The sequence below is a fragment of the Dryobates pubescens genome, chromosome 15, assembly GCF_014839835.1.
Source record: "Dryobates pubescens isolate bDryPub1 chromosome 15, bDryPub1.pri, whole genome shotgun sequence".
Taxonomy (NCBI): Eukaryota; Metazoa; Chordata; class Aves; order Piciformes; family Picidae; genus Dryobates; species Dryobates pubescens.
The window spans coordinates 2453514-2473425 of record NC_071626.1 but is presented as its reverse complement, the minus strand read 5'-3'; the positions used below and the strand labels follow the sequence as shown (position 1 = coordinate 2473425).

The 19912-nt window shown below is 49.1% G+C and overlaps 1 protein-coding gene across 3 annotated transcripts in view; it reads right to left on the bottom strand.

Moving 5' to 3' along the window:
* The window catches only part of KITLG (KIT ligand), a 62946-nt gene extending 50628 nt beyond the window's left edge, over positions 1-12318 (bottom strand). For 2 of the 3 annotated variants that reach the window (XM_054168045.1, XM_054168046.1), the window contains exon 1: positions 12143-12318. In XM_054168045.1, the coding sequence (XP_054024020.1) occupies positions 12143-12157 (15 nt within the window). In that variant the 5' untranslated portion in view covers positions 12158-12318. Of the gene's footprint in view, positions 1-11968; positions 11994-12142 lie in introns of those variants that run through there. The other variant, XM_054168048.1, reaches the window with a different exon arrangement.
* Between the last annotated feature and the right edge of the window lie 7594 nt (positions 12319-19912).

The following is a 19912-nucleotide window of genomic DNA, read 5'->3' as shown; positions in this document are numbered from 1 at the left end:
ATCATTATGTTTTATTCTTTCTTTCTTTCCCCCTCCAATATAATTAGAGGTCCTCTGTTATTAAGCAGACCAAAGAATCCATCCAGTGATGATGCATCATCATACTGCAGACATAAATGGAAGACACCCCCCCCCCCCAGGGAGGTGGTGGGATCACCATCCCTGGGAGTGTTTTAAGTCTGGATGTGGCACTTAGTGCCATGGTTTAGTTGATCAGATGGTCTTGGGTGATGGGTTGGACTTGATGGTCTCAAAGGGCATTTCCAACCTGTGGTTCTGCACGATTCTGGGACGTGTATTGGGTCTGCTGCTACCAAGCAAGCAGGAGGTAGCAAGGAAAAATTGAGGGTTTTTTTTCTTCCTATTTCCAAATTCATGTTAAAAGTCTCTACACCTGGCATCAGAAAACCATTAATAAGAAAACACTTGAGCATATTAAGCTCTTCCTTCAAGAGGAGGGAAAAAAAGGAACTATTTAGACATTAGAATAAAGTCCCAAGGGAGGTGGTGGATTTCCCTACATTAAACAGTCTCAAGGCCCAGCTTGGCAGGGTGCTGGGCCAGCTCATTTAAGCTATATTCCTACCCTGAAAGGTTGGACCAGGTGACCCTTGAGGTCCCTTCCAACCTGGCATTCTATGAATCTCTGAATAAATTTGAGCATGTGAAGGTATCCCTTAAAAAAAAGGAATTATTTTGACTTGTCACTGTGAAGCTCAAAGTTCTGCAAAGAAAAAGCTATAAATCCTTTGACATGAAAGGTTTAAGCCTGTCCTGTATAGAACCCTGAGAAGCCTTCACTCCAAGGAGGTTCCATTGTGCTGTCCTCTGCCTCCTTTCTTTCATGACAAAGCATGGTGCAAACTCACACCTGTGTTACTCCTTCACAGACTGAATGGTTTGGGTTGGAAGAGACCTGGGAGATCATCTAGTTCCAACCCCTCTGATATTGATAGGGACACCCTCCACTAGCCCAGGTTGCTCATGGCCTCATCCAGCCTGGCTTTGAACACCTCCAGGGAGGGGGCATCCATGACCTCCCTGGGCAACCTGTTCCAGTGTCTCCACAGCCTCACTGTCTCTGCTGTCAAGGAAGTACACACCCTTGGCAGGTGTTTCTGTGCACATGGTTCAATGGGGTAAGATACCTGGATTCCCTCCTAACTTTCATTAGTTGTGCTGTTCATTTAGGGGAAAAAAGACACTGGCAAACTCTCAGCACAGGAGATCCTACCTCCATCAAGCAGAGAGACCCAACCAAAGCAAATGCAGACTGTGGGTCCTATCACTCAAAAAAGGAATAGAGTAGAGTGGAGTGGAGTGGAGTGGAGTGGAGTGGAGTGGAGTAGAGTAGAGTAGAGTAGAGTAGAGTAGAGTAGAGTAGAGTAGAATAGAATAGAACAGAATAGAATAGAACAGAATAGAACAGACAAGAATAGAACAGAATAGAATAGAACAGACTAGAATAGAATAGAATAGAATAGAATAGAATAGAATAGAATAGAATAGAATAGAATAGAATAGAATAGAATTAACCAGGTTGGAAGAGACCTTTGAGATCACTGAGCCCAACCTATCACCCAACACCATCTAACCAACTAAACCATGGCACCAAGCACCTCATCCAGGCTCTTCCTAAACACCTCCAGTGATGGTGACTCCACCACATGCTCTGCCTGTATTCCTAAAGCTGTATGTAAGGTGCTTCTAAAACTTCTTCAGGTCCTTCTGAAGATGAGATGGGAGACCATACTGGATGACTTCTTGACTGGAATGGTTCTCAGGCACTGGAAGGGGCTCCCCAGCGGGGTGGTTGGATCCCCATCCCCGGAGGTGTTGGCGTGACGCGGAGATGCGGTGCTGGCGGACACGGTTTGGCACCAGACTGGGTGGAGCTGGGGAATGGTTGGACTTGATCTTCAAGGTCTTTTCCACCCTGAATGATTCTGTTATTCTGTGAGACACCAATCCTTGGCCTTAGCTGTCAGCCAACTGATGGCCCTGGAGCTGATGGCAGTGGAACAAAAGAAAGGCAGAAGACCAGCTGAGGAAGACAGTGGGTGAGGTGAGGATGTGTTGCCACTGAGCCACTTAAAGTGATTACACTGAAGTCAGGTTCAGTCACAAGGGATGCCTATGCCTGGAAACACACCAAGGTGCATGAACACACAGGACTGGCAGGCTGATGTTTTCAGGCTCTGATCTGCAGATGGCTCCACCTTTCTGAATGGAGCTTCAGAGGTTGGCATGATCAGGAATCTGTGAATTTGGAGTTGTGGCCTGACATACAGGACCCCCCTACACTCTTAATTCATCTGTCAGCCACCTCAAGATTAAAGAAATAAACCTAGCAGCTCAGTTACCTTGGTCTTAAACAATGATTTAGGAGAGTTCAGCTCTTAATCCACACTGATCCAGTTCAGATTTGGAGCAACACTGAAGCTGCACTTCAGATTCAGAGTCTGCACTCAATTTTATTCCCTCTTTCCTTCCCTCTGGCACAATGCATAATTACTTACACAAAGTAGAACAGCTTCAGCAAGACAGACTGGATGGTCAGATCCTTCCTTGGAGACTTAAGTTCCTACCCAAGAAAAGATGTGAACCTGTGTGTCTCTCACCACTCCAACAAGCATGCTCAGGGAACTTCTTCTAGATTCGCTTTTTTTTCTGTCTGGATTCAACCCAGGTTGCTCACAAAGCCAGAGGTGATTTCTGTAGGCTGTACTACTCATCCTCTTCTGACAGCCCAGCCTAAACCTGCAGGTTTTGCAGAACACCAGGTGAAGCTGAAGTGTGCACCCCACCTCTGCCAGGGCCCCAAGGCTGCCAGCTCACAGCCTTCCCAGCCCTGCTGTCCAGAATCAGGGAGAAGTGGGTGAAGGCAGAGGAGTACTCAGCCTGCCTTCTAGCAGCTCTTCCCTGGGACACCAAGAAATACCATGTGGATGGCTTTTGTAAGCAGGGGCCAAATCACAGGTGGGACAAGAAGAATCACTTCAGGTTTGGGCTAAACATGACCTTGAGGGTTGTTCCTGAATACATTCCATGTATGTATTCTATGTATGGGCTTCTCATGGAATCACTATGGTGGGAAAAGACCTTTAAGATCTAATGGAAGGTGTCCCCCTCTATGGCAGCAGGGTTGGAAGTAGACAACCTTTGAGGTCCATTCCAAACCAAACCATTTTATTGTTCTATGATCATCATGCCCAATCCTTACCTAACTCTACCAGGGCCACTACTATGCCATATCCATATGCAGTACTCTCCATCCAATTGAGTTTTGCAGCAAAACCAAAGAACCCAACGTTGCAGTCCCTGCATGGTCAAAAGTGCACTGAGACAGCAGTGAAGGTTTGGGGCTAGCAGGTATGGGAGAGGAGGATCCACAGATGACCTGCTCGACAGAGCCTGCCAGGAGCCATGACCACTGCCACTGGCTGTACAAGAAGGTCCTACACTTGTCCCTCCTCAGCCTCAGTTCTCTCTTCTAGCACCAGTTCTAGGCACTTCCATAGATGCAAAGAACAGTTTGCATTGGAAGACACCCTAAAGATCATCCAGTTCCAACCCCCCTGCCACTGGCAGAGACACCTCCCACCAGCCCAAGTTGCTCAAGCCCTCATCCAACCTGGCCTTGAACAGGGAGGGGACATCCACAGTCTCTCTGGACATCCAATGCCAGTGTCTCACCACCTTCCCTGGAAAGACTTTCTTTCTAATATTCAGTCTAAATCTGCCCTCCAAAGCCTGGCTGCAAAGCAGTGAGCACCACAGGGTCCTCCTCCAGGCAATGCCTGCAGGGCCATGTCAGAGCTGGTGCTATTTTCACCTCACACCTCAGCTTCTCTCTGCTCCACACACAGCCATCACAATACCAAAAAAACCCCCAACCCAACCTTAACCCCATGTATAAAGCAGAAAGTTCCTAATCAGATTTCAAATGGCTGCTGCATCCCTCTGCATCTGTGTGATTTGAACACTGCTCCAGCAGAAGCAGCAACCAATCACTCACCCAGTGCTTATTAGATAATGACAGGAAATTAGAGGAGACCTTTGCATGGATTACTGTCAGCCAAAGTGTTCACTGATATCAACTCCTAAGCTGATATTGGTTAGGGCTATGTCTAAATAAAGGACATGCAGCAGAAATCACAGAATGTTAAGGCTTGGAAGGGACTTCTGGAGGTCATCCAGTCCAAGCCCCCTGCCAAAGCAGGATCACCTAGGGCAGGTCACACAGGAATGCATCCAGAGAAGGAGACTCCACAACCTCTCTGGGCAGCCTGCTCCAGGGCTCCAGCACCCTCACACCGAAGAAGCTTCTGCTCACGTTGAGTTGGAATCTCCAGTTTGTGTCCATTGCCCTTTGTCCTAACAGAGGACACCACTGAAAAGAGCCTGGCCCCTTCTTCTTGATGCCCACCCCTCAAACAGACATTAATAAGATCCCCTCTCAGCCTTCTCCAGACTAAACAGCCCCAGGGCTCTCAGTCTTTCTTCATAAGAGAGATGTTCAAGTCCCATCATCACCATCCTTGCAGCTCTCCCTTGGACTCTCTCCAGCAGGTCTCTGCCTCTCTTGAACTGGGGAGACCAAAACTGGACACAGTATTGCAGGTGAGGTGTCACCAGGGCAGAGTAAAGGGCAGGAGAACCTCCCTAGCCCTGCTGGCCACACTTCTCTTGCTGCACCCCAGGATACCATTTGCCCTCTTGGCCACAAGGGCACATTGCTGTCCCATGGATAACTTATCATCCACCGTGATTCCAAGGTCTCTCTCCATGGAGCTGCTTTCCAGCAGGACAATCACTAACCTGTGCTGGTGCCTGCTGTTATTCCTCCCTGGATGCAGGATTCCACACTTACAAATAATGCCTTCCTTAAGGTATCTCCTTTCACACACCTCAGATCTTATGCATGCTACCAGCTTTAGTCAAATAAACCACTTAACACTGTTCTTGTTTTCTGTTTCAAACTGTACCATAGTTCCAGTTTTCATCCTCACACCCAAAACTGCCTGACCCTGTTTATAGAATCATAGAATCAACCAGGTTGGTAAAGACCTCAGAGATCTAATTGTGGCCTTCCAGTATCTGCAGGGGGCTCCAAGAAAGCTGGGGAGGGACTTTTGAGGGTGTCAGGGAGTGATAGGACTGGGGGGTATGGAGCAAAACTAGAAGTGGGTAGATTGAGATTGGATGTGAGGAAGAAGTTCTTCCCCAGGAGGGTGGTGAGAGCCTGGCACAGGCTGCCCAGGGAGGTGGTGGAAGCCTCATCCCTGGAGGTGTTTGCAGCTAGGCTGGAGGTGGCTGTGAGCAATTCCTGACAATTCCAACCTACATTTGCCAATAACCAGAACACTTATTTACATTTGTCAGTAACTAAAACCATCCAGCAAATAAACCTGCATTCTATGTGCTCCCCACAGCCAGGTACTTCAGTGTGGGCAACACCGAATACAGGACACAGAATTAACCAGGTTGGAAAAGACCTTTGAGATCATCAAGATCATCACATCCAACACCATCTAAGCAACATAACCATGGCACCAAGTGCCTCATCCTGGCTCTTCCTAAACACCTCCAGGGATGGTGACTCCACCACCTCCCTGGGCAGCACATTCCAATGGCCAATCTCTCTGGCTGTGAAGATCTTTCTAAGAGCAAGCCTGAACTTCCCCCAGGCACACTTAGAGACTGTGTCCCCTTGTTCTGTCACAGGCTGTCTGGAAGAAGAAACCAACCCCCACCTGGCTACAACCTCCCTTCAGGGAGTTGCAGAGAGCAAGAAGGTCTCCCCTGAGCCTCCTCTTCTCCAGGCTAAGCAACCCCAGCTCCCTCAGCCTCTCCTCCCAGGGCTGTGCTCCAGACCCCTCCCCAGCTTTGCTGCCCTTCTCTGGACACCTTCCAGCAGCTCAACATCTTTCTTAAAGAGGAAGGTTGGCTTTGCAGGCTTCCAGATGACTGAGTCTGCAACACACAAATGCAATCAGCAAAGACAAAATAAAGAGCAGCACTACCTCTCTCCACTCACCTCCCATAGATCCATTTCCTTCGTTTGGTTTTTTTCCCAGAAGTGCACAGGACAAAAAAAAAAAAACACCAACAAAGCACCAAAAGAAGACGAAAACAAGTGGATTTGCAGCTGCCCAAGCTCAGGTTTGGCAGTCCCAAGAGCAGGCTGAGAACAAACACTTTCGTTTTCCTCTGTCGGCTCCCACACCGCTCAGCTGGAATTGCGTAGGGAGAAGGCTTCTTGTGGGGTGGCTTTTTTTGTCCCTTCTCCCCCCTGCCTTGCATCAAATAAATGGGTGCTGTGTTTACATACTGCATACTGAGCATTGCCTGCCCCAAGCCAAGGGGCTGCATCTTGCCAGCTCTTCGCTTGCCTACAATATGGCGATGCCCTGAGCCAGCATAGCATTAAGTCACGGAGCAAAACTTGGGAGGGATGGCACTGGCAGCTTGCAGAACTCCACCTGAAGGAGTGACATGCAGTGAAGGGGGGAAAAAAGAGGGGGAAAAAAAGAAAAGAGAAACTTGCTGGCAGAACTGGGCCAGAAGCAGGCTGGGTTCATGGCCTCAGCCTAAACTACAAAGCCAGGCGCTGCATAGCTCACCAGAGATAAAAACTTACAGGCGTGCAGGACAGGCAGGAAAAAAACCTAAACAAAGGCTCACTGCACATGCCTTACACAATGCTCTCCCACCCTAGAGCCCTCCCAGGTCATCTGCTGTTTATTCTCCATATGACACTTTATTCCAGGACGTTCTCTCCAGCTGCAGGAGCTGCAAACTGGCCTCCCCTAAGCAGAGTCGGATTCAGAGGAAAAGAGAAAGCGAGCTCAGTCCATTGCTCAGCCTGAATAGCAGCAACAGCCTTCTGGCTCCAGCAAGCTCTCTTTTTTCTGTCTGATGAGCAGCAGCTCTCACCAACCACGAGCTCCAAATGTCTTCCTGTGCCTCATGTTCATATTTTTGCAGAACAAGCAAGAAATATGGGAGAGAAGAGCTAACTATGACCCCTAAAATAATGACTCTGCAAGCTCACACCAAGGTCTCAGAGAGCTGCTTTGTGTCTCTGCTAGGAGACTGGAGCAGGCCATTGGTGTACTCCTCTTTCAGGTACTGCTCCATAACAACTTCTGCAGAGGCTCCCACTTCAGTGACACAAAAGATACTACAGGCAGGACAACTGAAGGTGGTCATTTAGCTATCAGCAATAAACTGTCAGCACAGAGATAAAAAGCCAGGAGGAGATCTAAAGCTCTGGAGGCTTTTTTAAGGCCAGGCTGGATGTGGCTGTGAGCTGCCTGATCTAGTGTGAGGTATCCCTGCCCATGGCAGGGGGGATGGAACTGGATTATCCTTCAGGTCCCTTCTAATCCTAACAAGTCTGTGATTCTATGATACTACTGAAGTTTCTAAGAGGCTGTGCATCTAACCCAGAGCTGAAGATCAAGCACCTGAACCAAATACCTGTGATACCTACACATCAGCAGCCCTTCTGAGCTGGCCCCACGGGTGAAGCCCTCCTCCTAGCACATTTCTCAGCAACTTAATCCTATTTAGACCACCTTCAAATCAAGCAGAGAGCAAGCAAAGCAGACACCTGCAGGGTGTTTTGTGCAGGCTTGCACCACGCCAGCACCTCTCCACCACCATTTTGTTCAGAATGCAAACAAAAGCTGCCCAAACATCAGGGATATTTCATTTGTTGGCAATGTCAGCATGCAAAATAAACAGAATCATAGAATCAATAAGGTTGGGAATGACCTCAGAGATCATCAAGCCCAACCTGTCACCCAACACCTCACGACTAACTAAACCATGGCTTCAAGTGCCACTTCCAATCCCTTTTGGGATGCCTCCAGGGACGCATGTTCAGCTCTCCTCTGCCTGAGCCTTCCTGCCTAGAGGGCAACTTAGCTGTGTCCAGACAAAATCAATGCAGGAGTCAAACCCTGGGTCTGTGGACAGCCAGGGAGCTCAGGTGGGGCTGCAGGACCATGGAAGGCAGTAGTGAATTCATCTGGCCCTGGGTCAAGCAGCAGAAGGCTGCTTTGCCAGCCCTTGGTGAATGTCTCTATTGGATGCTGACAAATCACTTCTCTGCTGGTATTGCTTATTATCCACTTTGTTAGGACTGATAGTGGTAGAAACCAGTACCATGCCTGCTGGATTTGCAGCTCTGCCTGTGCTGTGTTTTTCCTTACACAAGACAGAATAAATAAATAAATAAATAAATAAATAAATAAATAAATACATGAAAGACATAAACTCACTTCTGGTAATAGTTTTAATTACTAAGTATATAAGCCTGCAAATCCTCTCACATAAGTAATCCTTCAAATGAGATTAATGCATGGAAATAGCCCCATTGAAAAAGGATTTGTATGACTGGACCCCTGAAAGCTTAATCACACCTTTTTGGGGTTTTCTGAAAGGCATTAGCAGTTTTTAATGCAGCCTCCAAGAGGTGTTGGTGCATTTGAAGCAGGGGGGATCATATGCCTTTACCAAAGTGGGGTGTCCTTGCAGAAACAACCCCTTCTAGGACTGACAGTGCTGGGGGAACGTGCTCCTGCAGTTCCTGTGGTTTCTCAGGTTGAGAGGGACTTAAATAAACTGAACAACCTGCTCACTCCCAGCCCTGCGCTCGGCACGACTCCTCTCGCAGCACTTTCGGGTCCCACTGACGGATGACTCAGCTGCTCCTTCAGCTCTGCTCCTTAGACACAAGGCAGAACTACCCAGCTTGGGAAAGACCTTCGAGATCATCGAGTCCAACCTACCACCCAACACCATCTCATCCACTAATCCTTGAAGGAAGTTCTAGACTTAGGAGTGTAGGGGAATGTGAAAGGGAGTTGGAGCTGAGGAACAAATCCAGCACCTTCTAATCAACTAAACCTAAACCTTGAAGGAAGAAGCTGCTAGACTTAGGACCATAGAGGAATGTGAAAGGGAGTTGGAGCTGAGGAACAAATCCAACACCTTCTAATCAACTAAACCTAAACCTTGAAGGAAGGAGTTGCTAGACATAGGACTGTAGGGGAATAGAATAGAATAGAAAATAGATTAGAATAGAAAATAGATTAGAATAGATTAGAATAGAATAGAATAGAATAGAATAGAATAGAATAGAATAGAATAGAATGTGAAAGGGAGTTGGATCTGAGAAACAAATCCAACACCTTCTCATCAACTAAACCTTATATATATTTCAGCCTTGTGCACTATTACTTCAAACACCAAACCTCCTGATTTGTTTTCACTCCTGTCCAGGTATTGCTAAGTGCTTTTGAGGCTCTGTGGTGTCGTGGTTCTTGCTTTCTGTGCTCTGTCTGTTGTGGAGTAATTTATAAGTCATAGAATCACAGCATCAGAGAATTGTCAGGGTAGGAAGGGACCTCAAGGATCATCTAGTTCAAACCCTCCTGCCATGGGCAGGGACACTTTCCACTAGGTCAGGCTGCCCAGAGCCACATCCAGCCTGGCCTTAAAAACTTCTTTCCTGGCATCCCAGTCCTGTTCTTTTCCCCAGTCTAGATGAAGCTAGAAGCAGCCATGGGAGAGCAAACAGATTAATCTCCCAAGAGAAACAGTGGATTCCCCTACATCAGTCACTTTTAAGACTCAGCTTGGCAGGGTGCTGGGGCATCTCATTTCAGCTACAGGATCACCTAAGAAAGGTTGGCCCTTGGGGTCACTGTGAAAATTTAACATGCCAAGTGCCCCAATGTGCCTAAGTCCTCTTTCTTGAACCTGCTTCCCTTGCTCTCTCTTTGCACAAGGCTCTTCATGGCTTTAGCAGAGAGCCTTTCTCAAAGCATCTCCCGCTCTGACGTCCTTGGAATGGTTAATGCTTTGCTATCACATTTGTTTGCTAATCCTTACAATGAGGGAAACAATCCTTTGGAGAGCTGGGAGTCTGTCACTGCCTCCAAAAAGCAGGAAGCATAACTGCTTGAAGGCTGACAGATGCTTCACCACCATGACAAGAAGCTGTTCCACAGGCTACAGCTCATGAGCCCCTGAGTCAAGCCATATGGTCCTGAACGCCAAGACTGCCTCTGTCTTTCCCAGTCGCTCGGCAGAGAGGGATTGCTTCTGCTTTGCTCTGAAGCTGCAAAAGCACTCTCTTGGCTTTAGGAGTTTACAGTATGAAATAAAACACTTGACCACTTGCACTCATAAATCCTCATTTGTTTGCTGAGGAGTTTTGGTTGGGTTTTGGGGATTTTTTCCCTTCCTTTCTCTAGAAGCAGCCCTACATGCATGCTTCTGTGGGCTGGGATAACATCTTGTGACTTTGACTGCTGTCCACCCCGATATTAAATGAATGCACATAGCTAAGCACACATAAATACGGCTCTTACACTTTAAAGAGACTCTTCCCAACTAATAAACTCTTCAGCATATTTGACCAAGTTTGTATATAAGGGTCTGAAACAACAGCTTGGAGGAGCACAAGGCATCTTTAGTCATCTAAAAGGGAGTTAGCAGCAAGGGATGCACACTGTGAGGATTCAGAACTGATCTGAGATAATGCCTCACTGTACTTCAGCAGCACAAAAATTAACTCCCCAAGTTATTACTCCCTAAGTGTGGGCACATTCTCCAGCGCTTTGGCCAGCTGAGATTTAAATATTCTCCCCCCACCAAGGGAAAAAACAAACAGGCATTTCTAATTCCTGTTCTAATTCCTCTCATCTCCTGAAAAACTATTTAACTGCCCCAAAGACTTCAGTAATATATTTTCTGTCATTTCCAATGATTATGATGAAATATCTTCAGGCTACCAGTGCGTGGACGATCACAATTGCCAAGACACAGAAGAGAGCAAAAAATTATCTTGCTTCTTCCTAATCAAGAAGTGGAGGGGAAGACAACCTCCCCTCCAAGAGCAGGACCTGAGAGCTCAAGTCTCGGCACCCAGAGCTTCCCGAAGTCGACCAGCACCTTGCAAGTCAAGCCTTTAAACTTTTCCTCTTTTGAGTCTCCTTGAGCTTTTTCCTCTTACAAAATGATGTCGTGTCCGTGTGTCCACCCCCCCGCCTTCCACTCGCGCCTGTCCTCAGTCTTCCTTTAAGAAAAATAATGATGCACAAAACATCGATTGCAAAGTGGAGAAATCACGGTGGGGACCCTCAGGACAGTACCGAGCGGCTCTCCGCGGTGGGGTTTCGGGAGGAAGGCGGTGGGGACCCTCAGCCCCGACGCGGAGCCGCTTGAACGGAGCCCCCCGAGCACAGCAGCCGCGGCACCGCTGCCTCCCTTGAGTTCCCGTTTTCGCTCTCAGCTCGTCGGTACAACACAGCAACCGATTTATCACGGCGATTTGTTTTTTCTTTCCGAGCTCTCCCGCCGCTCACCCAGCCGCTCGCTGCAACTTTTCCACGGGCTGCGGGCGCCGAGGGCAAGCACCGGCGGGGTTTGGAATTAGGTGATCTCTAAGATCCCTTCCAGCCCAAACGATTCTATGATTCTGTTTTATGTTTTTCTTCCGTCTCCACCCTGCTCCCCTTAAAATCTCTCATCAACAGCGGCAGCTTCCCCCCTCGTAGCCCCTCACCTCCAGGGCTGTCCCGGGAATCACCACCAACCCCCTACCGCGGACGCTGTTCCCTGCCCGCCGGGCTGCCCCGACCCGCAGCTCTCCCGTCCGCAGCCGACCTTCTCGCACCAGGAATCACAGAATTTGTTTCGGTTGTAAATGACCTCTAAGGTCATCGGGTGTAACCTACGACCCAAAGTCACCACGGCAATTAAACCACGTCCCAGATGCTGTGACCACAGGTTCCTTGAACACCTCCAGGGATGATAACTCCACCACCTCCCTGGGCAGCCTATTCCAATGCAATCCCTGACCTCTCGTGGAGCAAAGAAATTTTTTGCCTAATCTTCAACCTAAACCTCCCCTGGCACAATTTCATGCCGTTTCCTCTCGTTCTATTACCTGATATTAGGGAGAAGAGACCCTAAGGAGATGAGACCGACCCCCACCTCACTCCAACCTCCTTTCAGGGAGTTGTAGAGAGCGGTGAGGTCTCCCCTCAGCCCCCTCTTCTGCCCACCGAGCAACCCCCCGCCGGCTGCCCGCCGCCCGCCGCCGCCGCCCGGCCTCACTCACTTGTGCCTTCTTCATAAGGAACGGCAGCGCTGCAGTCCAGCCCAGCCGGCCGTGTGCACACTCCCTTCAGCGGAACTGTAGCTCCAGCATAATGCAGCAGCGGATAGTCCACGCATTGGGGTTGCCCACGGCGAGCCCCGCGTTGCCTCCGCCTGCCCCGATCTCACCCCGCTGCCGCCGCCCTGCGTCCCACCTCGCCCCCGCTGCCCCGCAGCCAAAGCGCCCGCACCGAACTGGAGCCGCCGCCGGAGCCCGGCCAGAGCTTTTATATCTCCGATCTGCCTTCAGCAGCGGCAGCGGCGGCGGCAGCCCAGGCAAGACACGCCTTTGCCTTTCCCCTCCCTCCTTCCCTCCTTCCCTCCCTCCCTGCCTCCTGGAGAAGCGGGAGCCCAGGGAGACCCTGTCGGGAGGGGGAAGCCCGAGTGAACTTCGGGGAAGTTGGAGGCAGGGACAGGCTGAGCCTCCTCCTTCCCCTCCCCGGGCTGCCCACCGCGAGAGAGCTGCTCGGGGGGCGGTCGGTAGCGGCCTCCGGGGTTGGCAGCGGGGGGAGGTTTCTGCCTCACGATGCCCGGCGGGTACCCAAAGAAGCGACCCTAGCCTCCGCCGTGGGCTCTGGCAGTTTCCAGAGCAGCCTCCTGCTGCCGGCACTGAGCCAAAGCCCTTGCGTTGTGTTGCCCTCAAGCCACCCGGGGAGAAAGTGGGGTCCCGAGAGGGTCCCCACGCTGGACCCGCGGCGGGTGGGCTCCGACGGCTGGCAGGGAGCTCGGAGGGCTGATAGCGGGCTCGGAAAGTTGGCAGAGGGCTCAGAGAGCTGGCAGTGAAGGGTTGGCAGTGGGCTCAAAGGACTAGCAGTGAGCTGGAGGGTTGGCAGGAAGGCTGGCACTGGAGGGCTGGCAGTGGGCTGGAGGGCTGGCAGTGGGCTGGTTTGGCAAGAGAGCCGGCAGTGGGCTGGTTTGGCAGGAGGGCTGGCAGTGGGCTCAAAGGACTAGCGGTGAGCTGGAGGGTTGGCAGGAAGGCTGGCACTGGAGGGCTGGCAGTGGGCTGGAGGGCTGGCAGTGGGCTGGTTTGGCAAGAGAGCCGGCAGTGGGCTGGTTTGGCAGGAGGGCTGGCAGTGGGCTCAGAGGACTGGCAGAGCTCCCGGCAAGTGCCCAGGATTCGCAGTGCAGCACCCAGCAGCAGCAGCGGTAGTGTCTGCATCCAGCAGCAGCAGCGGTAGTGTCTGCATCCAGCAGGCAGCTCTGGGTTTGCCGTTTCCATTTCAGTGCTGCCGCCCCATAACTGCTGAGCACGAACTTAGGCACCGGAATAAACATTTCACCTACAGCTGGAGAACTCCTTTTACCTGCTCCAGACACAGAAAAGTAGCTGAGCAGTGCCTCCTAATGCTTGTGTAAAGGTGATCCTACAGCTCTTGTCACCATTTGTATCCCCTGTGAATGATGTGTTGGTGTTGGGTGTGGAAAACTGACCGCTTGGAGTCCATCCCAGCAGCACTGGCAGAGGTTGGGTCCTGCCCAGAGAGCACAGCCTCAGTCTTGGAGCTTGCATTAAATGGAAGGAAGAGGGATTTATGGAAGCAGCATTTCCTGAGACAGCAGTCTTGGGTGCTGATTAAAAGGCACATTAACACAGAGCCAAGAGGGAAAAGTCTGCCCAAGTCAATGGTCATTTCCTAAGGGAGATTAGATCTGCTCAGAGTGCACAGTAAGGCATCTCACTGGAGGGAATGAATGGCTAAGTTTCCAAAAGATAGGTTTCTGCCAAAGTGAAGATGAGCTCTTCAGGCACAGAAAGAGTTTTGAATCCATCCCCAACTCCACTCTAGAATCAGAGAATTGTGTTGGTTGGAAAAGACCTCTAAGATCAGAGTCTGATCATCAGCCCAACACCACCAAGGCCATCAAACCATGTCCCAAAGTGCCATGGCCACACATTTCTTGAACACCTCCATGGATGGGGACTCCACCACTTCCCTGGGCAGCCTGTGCCAATCCCTGACCACACTTGCATCAAAGAGGTTTTTCCCAATCTCCAATTTGAACCTCCCCTGGTACAGCTTAAGGCCATTTCCTCTCATTCTATCACTTGAAACTAGGGAGAAGAGCCCAAGCCCTACCTCACTGCAATTGCCTTTCAGGGAGCTGTAGAGAGCAATGAGGTCTCTCCCCTTAGTCTCCCCTTCTCCACACTAAACACCTCCACTTCCCTTAGCTGCTCCTCACCAGCCCTGTACTCCAGACCCTTCCCCAGCTTTGTTGCCCTTCCCCAGACACACTGCAGCCCCTCAGTGTCCTTCTTGGAGTGAGGCCACCAAAACTGAACCCAGGATTTGAGGTGTAGCTTCACCAGGGCTGTGATTGGAATTTCAGGCTAGGGCAGATAAACATCTACAGTCTTCTGGCCTCCAATCCAGAAGAATGGGCTGATAATTGTCTTTTACATCATGACACTGCTGATGACTTCATGAGAGTTTTGTTCACTTCTTGACTATTACAGCACTCAGTGACATTGGGGTTCCTGTGCAGCCCTTTGTCAGGCTGTTTGATGTGCACATTGTAATCTGCTCTTTGAACAGGTTGTGGTTCAAGCAATAGAGAAGCAGTGAATGAAGAACAAAAACCTGAAGGACCACGCTCAGTGAAAGCATATTTTGTACCTCACCTGGTGGTGACCAACCAAAGCTGCTTCCTCAGTCTACTCATGCAGCAAAGGGCCAGGAAATTAATGTGTTATGGCATCCTTCCTCCTTGCAACAGATGACAGTTTAGTCTCCTGGGGAGAAGCCCTGCAACATGTGAAGGAGCAGCCTGTCAGAGCAGTTACCTACCTTATGGAAAACACTTACTGCTAGTCCTTCTCCACCTTCAGCTCCATCACAGTCCACCATCAGTCATGGCAGGAAAGCATTGATGGATGCCCTGTGTCTGGTTACCACGAGGATGGAAAAGAGTCTGGAGCCTGATTAGTTCTTTTTCTTAGAATCATAGAATCACAGAATCAACCAGGTTGGAAGAGACCTCCAAGATCATCCAGTCCAACCTATCCCCCAGCCCTATCCAATCAACTGGACCATGCCACTGAGTGCCTCATCCAGGCTTTTCTTGAAGATCTCCAGGGATGGTGACTCCACCACCTCTCTGGGCAGCACATCCCAATGGCCAATCTCTCTGTGAAGAACTTCTTCCTAACATCCAGTCTGAACCTCCCCTGGCACAGCTTGAGACTGTGTCCCCTCATTCTGTTGCTGGTTGCCTGGGAGAAGAGACCAACCCCCACCTGGCTACAACCTCCCTTCAGGTCATTGCAGAGAGCAATGAGGTCTCCTCGTCCTCTTCTCCAGGCTAAACAACCCCAGCTCCCTTCTCCTGAGTGTTCTTTCAATATGCTGTAGCTTTAATGCAGTCTAAAATGGGCATCTGAAGATCTTACTGGCATGAGGGAATTCTCAGCTAGAGCAATCTGGTAGATGGAGAACATAGCTTAGGAAAAAGTGATGGCTGCTGGAGTTGTGTGATCCATGACAATCCCTTTCTGGCTTCTGACCACCCTCTGCATCTCAGTAGATGTTAACAGAGCTGTGAGGCTCCTCAAACCTCTTGTAAAGTTGTGCAGCCCCTAAGGTTCCAAGGAGATCAGAGGACAGCAGCAATTCATAATTGATTGTTGTTGTTGTTGGTCTTCACTGATGGATTTTTTTCCCCCCACATATGTGCTAAGAGAGGGATCTGATTCATCTGGGACTGCACTCAAAAACACTGCATCTGCTTCTGAGAAATGGCTTCCATGTGTGATCTTGAGAGTGATTCAGCTTCTTCAGATCAGGGGGACCTGGTGGAGAGCACTGTGATTATTCTGATGGCATGCCTCTGTTGCCTTCTATGGTGAGGGAGGTTGCAGGGATGAATGATGCCCATCCAACTGTTCCTGGCATTCAGTCAGGAAGAGACCAGAGTATATATTGGAACAGGCAAACTGGCTTTGTTCCAGGCCTCCAGTTTCCATGTAACCATGGTATACCCTGCTGTGGTGGTTGCTAGTGGCTATCTTCAGTAGTGTTAAGCTCAATTTACCCAAATCCTTTGTCCTGTTTCTGAACTGGTGGAATCCTCAGCTCATGAGGACAATTTAAGCTTATTCACAGAGTTTTCTCTACTGGCTTTAGAGGATTGGAGAGGACTGGGGCTGTTCAGCCTGGAGAAGAGAAGACTCTGGAGAGAACTTATAGCAGCCTTCCAGTACCTGAAGGGGGGCTACAAGAGAGCTGGGGAGGAACTTACAAGGGCATGAGGGAGTGCTCTCTACACGTCCCTGAAAGGAGGTTGCAGTGAGGTGGAGATTGGTCTCTTCTCCCTAGGTGATAGAAGGAGAGGAAATGGCCTGAAATTGTGCCAGGGGAGGGTTAAGCTGGAGATCAGGAAAAAATTTCTTTGCTGCAAGAGTGGTCAGGGATTGGAAGAGGCTGCCCAGGGAGGTGGTGGAGTCCCCATCCCTGGAGGCGTTCCAGAAATGTGTGGCCATGGCACTTGGGGCCATGGTTTGATAGCCATGGTGGTGCTGGGCTGATGGTTGGACTGGATGACCTCAGAGGTCTTTTCCAACCTTAACAATGCTGTGATTCTACATTATGTTACCACTTTTGTCTTTGTGTGGTGAAATCTGATTACATTAGGAGTGTAGGGAGGAATGAGAATGTAGGCAAGAATAGAAGGACTTCCTAGGCTGAGCTCCTGGCCATCAGGAGAAGCTGCACCATTAAGATAAAATGAGTTAAGTTTCTTCCCCCTGCTCTTCTGTGGGAATGTTGGGTTAGAATTTGACTCACCTCCTGCTTGGAAACCTTCTTTTAATTTGAAGCCCAGTATATTCATTGTTAATTTATACATGTTTGTTCTTGGGCCAAAGTTATCCTTTACCATAAATAGTTCTTTCCATTCCCTACTACTTTTTTGATCCTCTTGCCCAAACTACTGGCAATATGCACATTAATAAATAAAAGGGAGACAGAGCATGGGCTCAAGTCCTGGCATGCAGTTGTCTCTGGAGTTTCACTTTTATCACTCATTTTGGCATGGTTTTGGTCTGGCCAAGTGCTGTTCTCCAAGCCTGAGCTCAGCCAGAGGAAAGCTACAAGTCAGGACCCGTTTCCAGCACTCACTTTCCCCCCTTTCTTTAGGGGAAGGAAGAGAGTTTTGCTGCATGGATGCAAACCACCCTCTGCCACTTCTCCTGGGGCCAGAGAATGGGTCAAGAGACTTAAAGCTGTGGTTTTGATTGCCTCATTTAATGCATGCACTAAAAATAGTCTTTGCAAATTAGACTGGGGGGGGGGGGAAGAAGGGGCCGGGGGGGGAGGGGGATGTTTGGTGGAAGAGGTATTGAGGAAATGCCCAACCACAGCACCTGTGGAGTAAAAGTGAGCTTTCATTCTGGAATTTGCTCCATTTTGAGGTTTGGAGATGCAATCAAAGCATTCTACTGGCATAAAAAGAAAAAAGAAAGTGGTAATGCAGAAATCATCTCGTGCTAAAATGTTCTTTCCTTCCCTAGAAGGTCTTCTGCTGTTGGTTGGAGCTCACCAAGGGAGTGAGACCCTGTACAGGGAGGGTGGTGAGGCACAGGAACAGGTTGCCCAGGGAGGATGTGGATGCCAGGATTATTACAAGGGCTTGTGGTGATAGGATGATGGGGAATGGCTTTGAGCTGCAAGAAGGGAGATTCAGACTGGAGGGTAGGAAGAAATTCTTTGCTGTGAGGGTGGTGAGACACTGGAACAGGTTGCTCCCTCCCTGGAGGTGTTCAAGGCCAAGGTGGGCAAAGCCTTGAGCAACCTGGGCTGGTGGGAGGTGTCCCTGCCCATGGCAGGAAGGTTGGAACTGGATGATCTTGAAGGTCCCTTCCAGCCCCAACCATTCTGTGATTCTGTGATGTTGTGATTCTGTGATTCCATGATTTCCTCCAGATACCTCTTTAAAGAGAGAGGAAAAGTAGAGAGTGAATTATTCTTCTCCATTTCAAAGGCCTTGGTGTGACTGGGATACTTTCACTGCAGCTGTAGAGAGAGTTCACATCTGGAATCCCAGGGAGAAGGATGAGAAGTGTTCTAAATTAGTTTTGTGCAACAATTTAAACCCCTGAGCTTTGATTCTCAGCTTCACTAAGATGTCAGTACTAATCCAGGCAGAAGCCCTGAGCTCTGGCAGGATAGATAACCAAGAAAAGTGGAGATGAGATTTGTTTCCACCTCCCTACTTTGGAAATAATCCAAACCGGAGAGCTGTGACACATCCACGAGCCTGAGTCATTCCTCAGGCTGGTTTCATGCCAAGTTAACCACTGCATTGCTCTTCTGCTGGTCATGAGAAAGGTAGCACCTGTGTGGTTGGAAGCAAGAGGTATTTTCCTGTGCTTCTTTTTGTTGTTGCTGTAGTTCAGCTTTTGTAAAGAGGAGCAATTTTCATCAGTATCTTCCATTTATGAAGTCATTCCCTAGCTTTACTGAGGAGCTGTGGAACATAGCTCAGCCTGCTTTGATTTCTGCTGTAACATGAACTCAAAGCATTGTTTTCAGAGGGCCAGATTCATCTAACAGCTCTTTCCCCACACTTTGCAGCGCTGGACAGGTCTGTGATCCTCTTTCTTAGTCTCTGTGTCTTGCAGTGCTGTCTAGCAGTCACCATCCTCAGCTCTTTCAGAAGGAGGTTTTGCCCTATTTTCTCTTTCACTCCTAGACTGAGGGAATAATTCTTTCAGAAAGCATAAGGAAAAGAAGGGAGAGAGAGAAAATGCAATGCAGGGCATTTTGTTACCCACTCCATTTTACTCTTCTTTCCATTTTCTTGGGGTATTCCTTAATGATTATGTTGCCATCGATCTCCCAAGCTAAGCATCTTGTCAAATTGAAGTCTTTCATAGGAGGAGACTGGATGGGGTGCTTGGTGCCATGGTTTAGTTGATTAGGTGGTGTTGGGTGATGGGTTGGACTCAATCTTGAAGGTCTTTTCCAACCTGTTCTGGTCTGGTCTATTCCTATTCTATTCTATTCTACTCTATTCTATTCTATTCTATTCTATTCTATTCTGTTCTGTTCTGTTCTGTTCTGTTCTGTTCTGTTCTATTCTACTCCTATTCTATTCTATTCTATTCTATTCTATTCTATTCTATTCTATTCTATTCTAATGTTATTATTTTCTTAGGTCCTTTTTACATCCTCATTTTAAATGAACTGCCTTTCAAGATCATTTGGTCACCTTCTGCTCTTTAATTGTTCCAGAAATGACAAAAGGGCCCTAAGAATATTGTTGATGCTCCCTTAGTTGTTTTCTGTCTGGCACATACCTGCTTCTCTTTTCTCTAGACTAATAATTCAAGCTCTTTTCAAGCCTTTTAATGGGAAAATAGATTCATGGAATCGTGGAATGGTTTGGGTTGGAAGGGACCTTGAAGATGATCTCATTCCAATCCCCCTGCCATGGGCAGGGACACCTCCCACCAGCCCAGGTTGCTCGAGGCCTCATCCAGCCTGGCCTTGAACACCTCCAGGGAGGGGACATCCACAGCCTCCCTGGGCAGCCTGTGCCAGTTCATCATAGCTTACCCCAGGAAAAAGAGGCTGAAAGAATAGAATCATAGAATTATTTGGGTTGGATGTAGGATCATCAAGTCCAATCTTCAACCCCACACCACCTTGACCCAAAGTGCCATGGCCACACATTTGTTGAACACCTCCAGGGATGGGGACTCCACCACCTCCCTGGGCAGCCTGTGCCAATC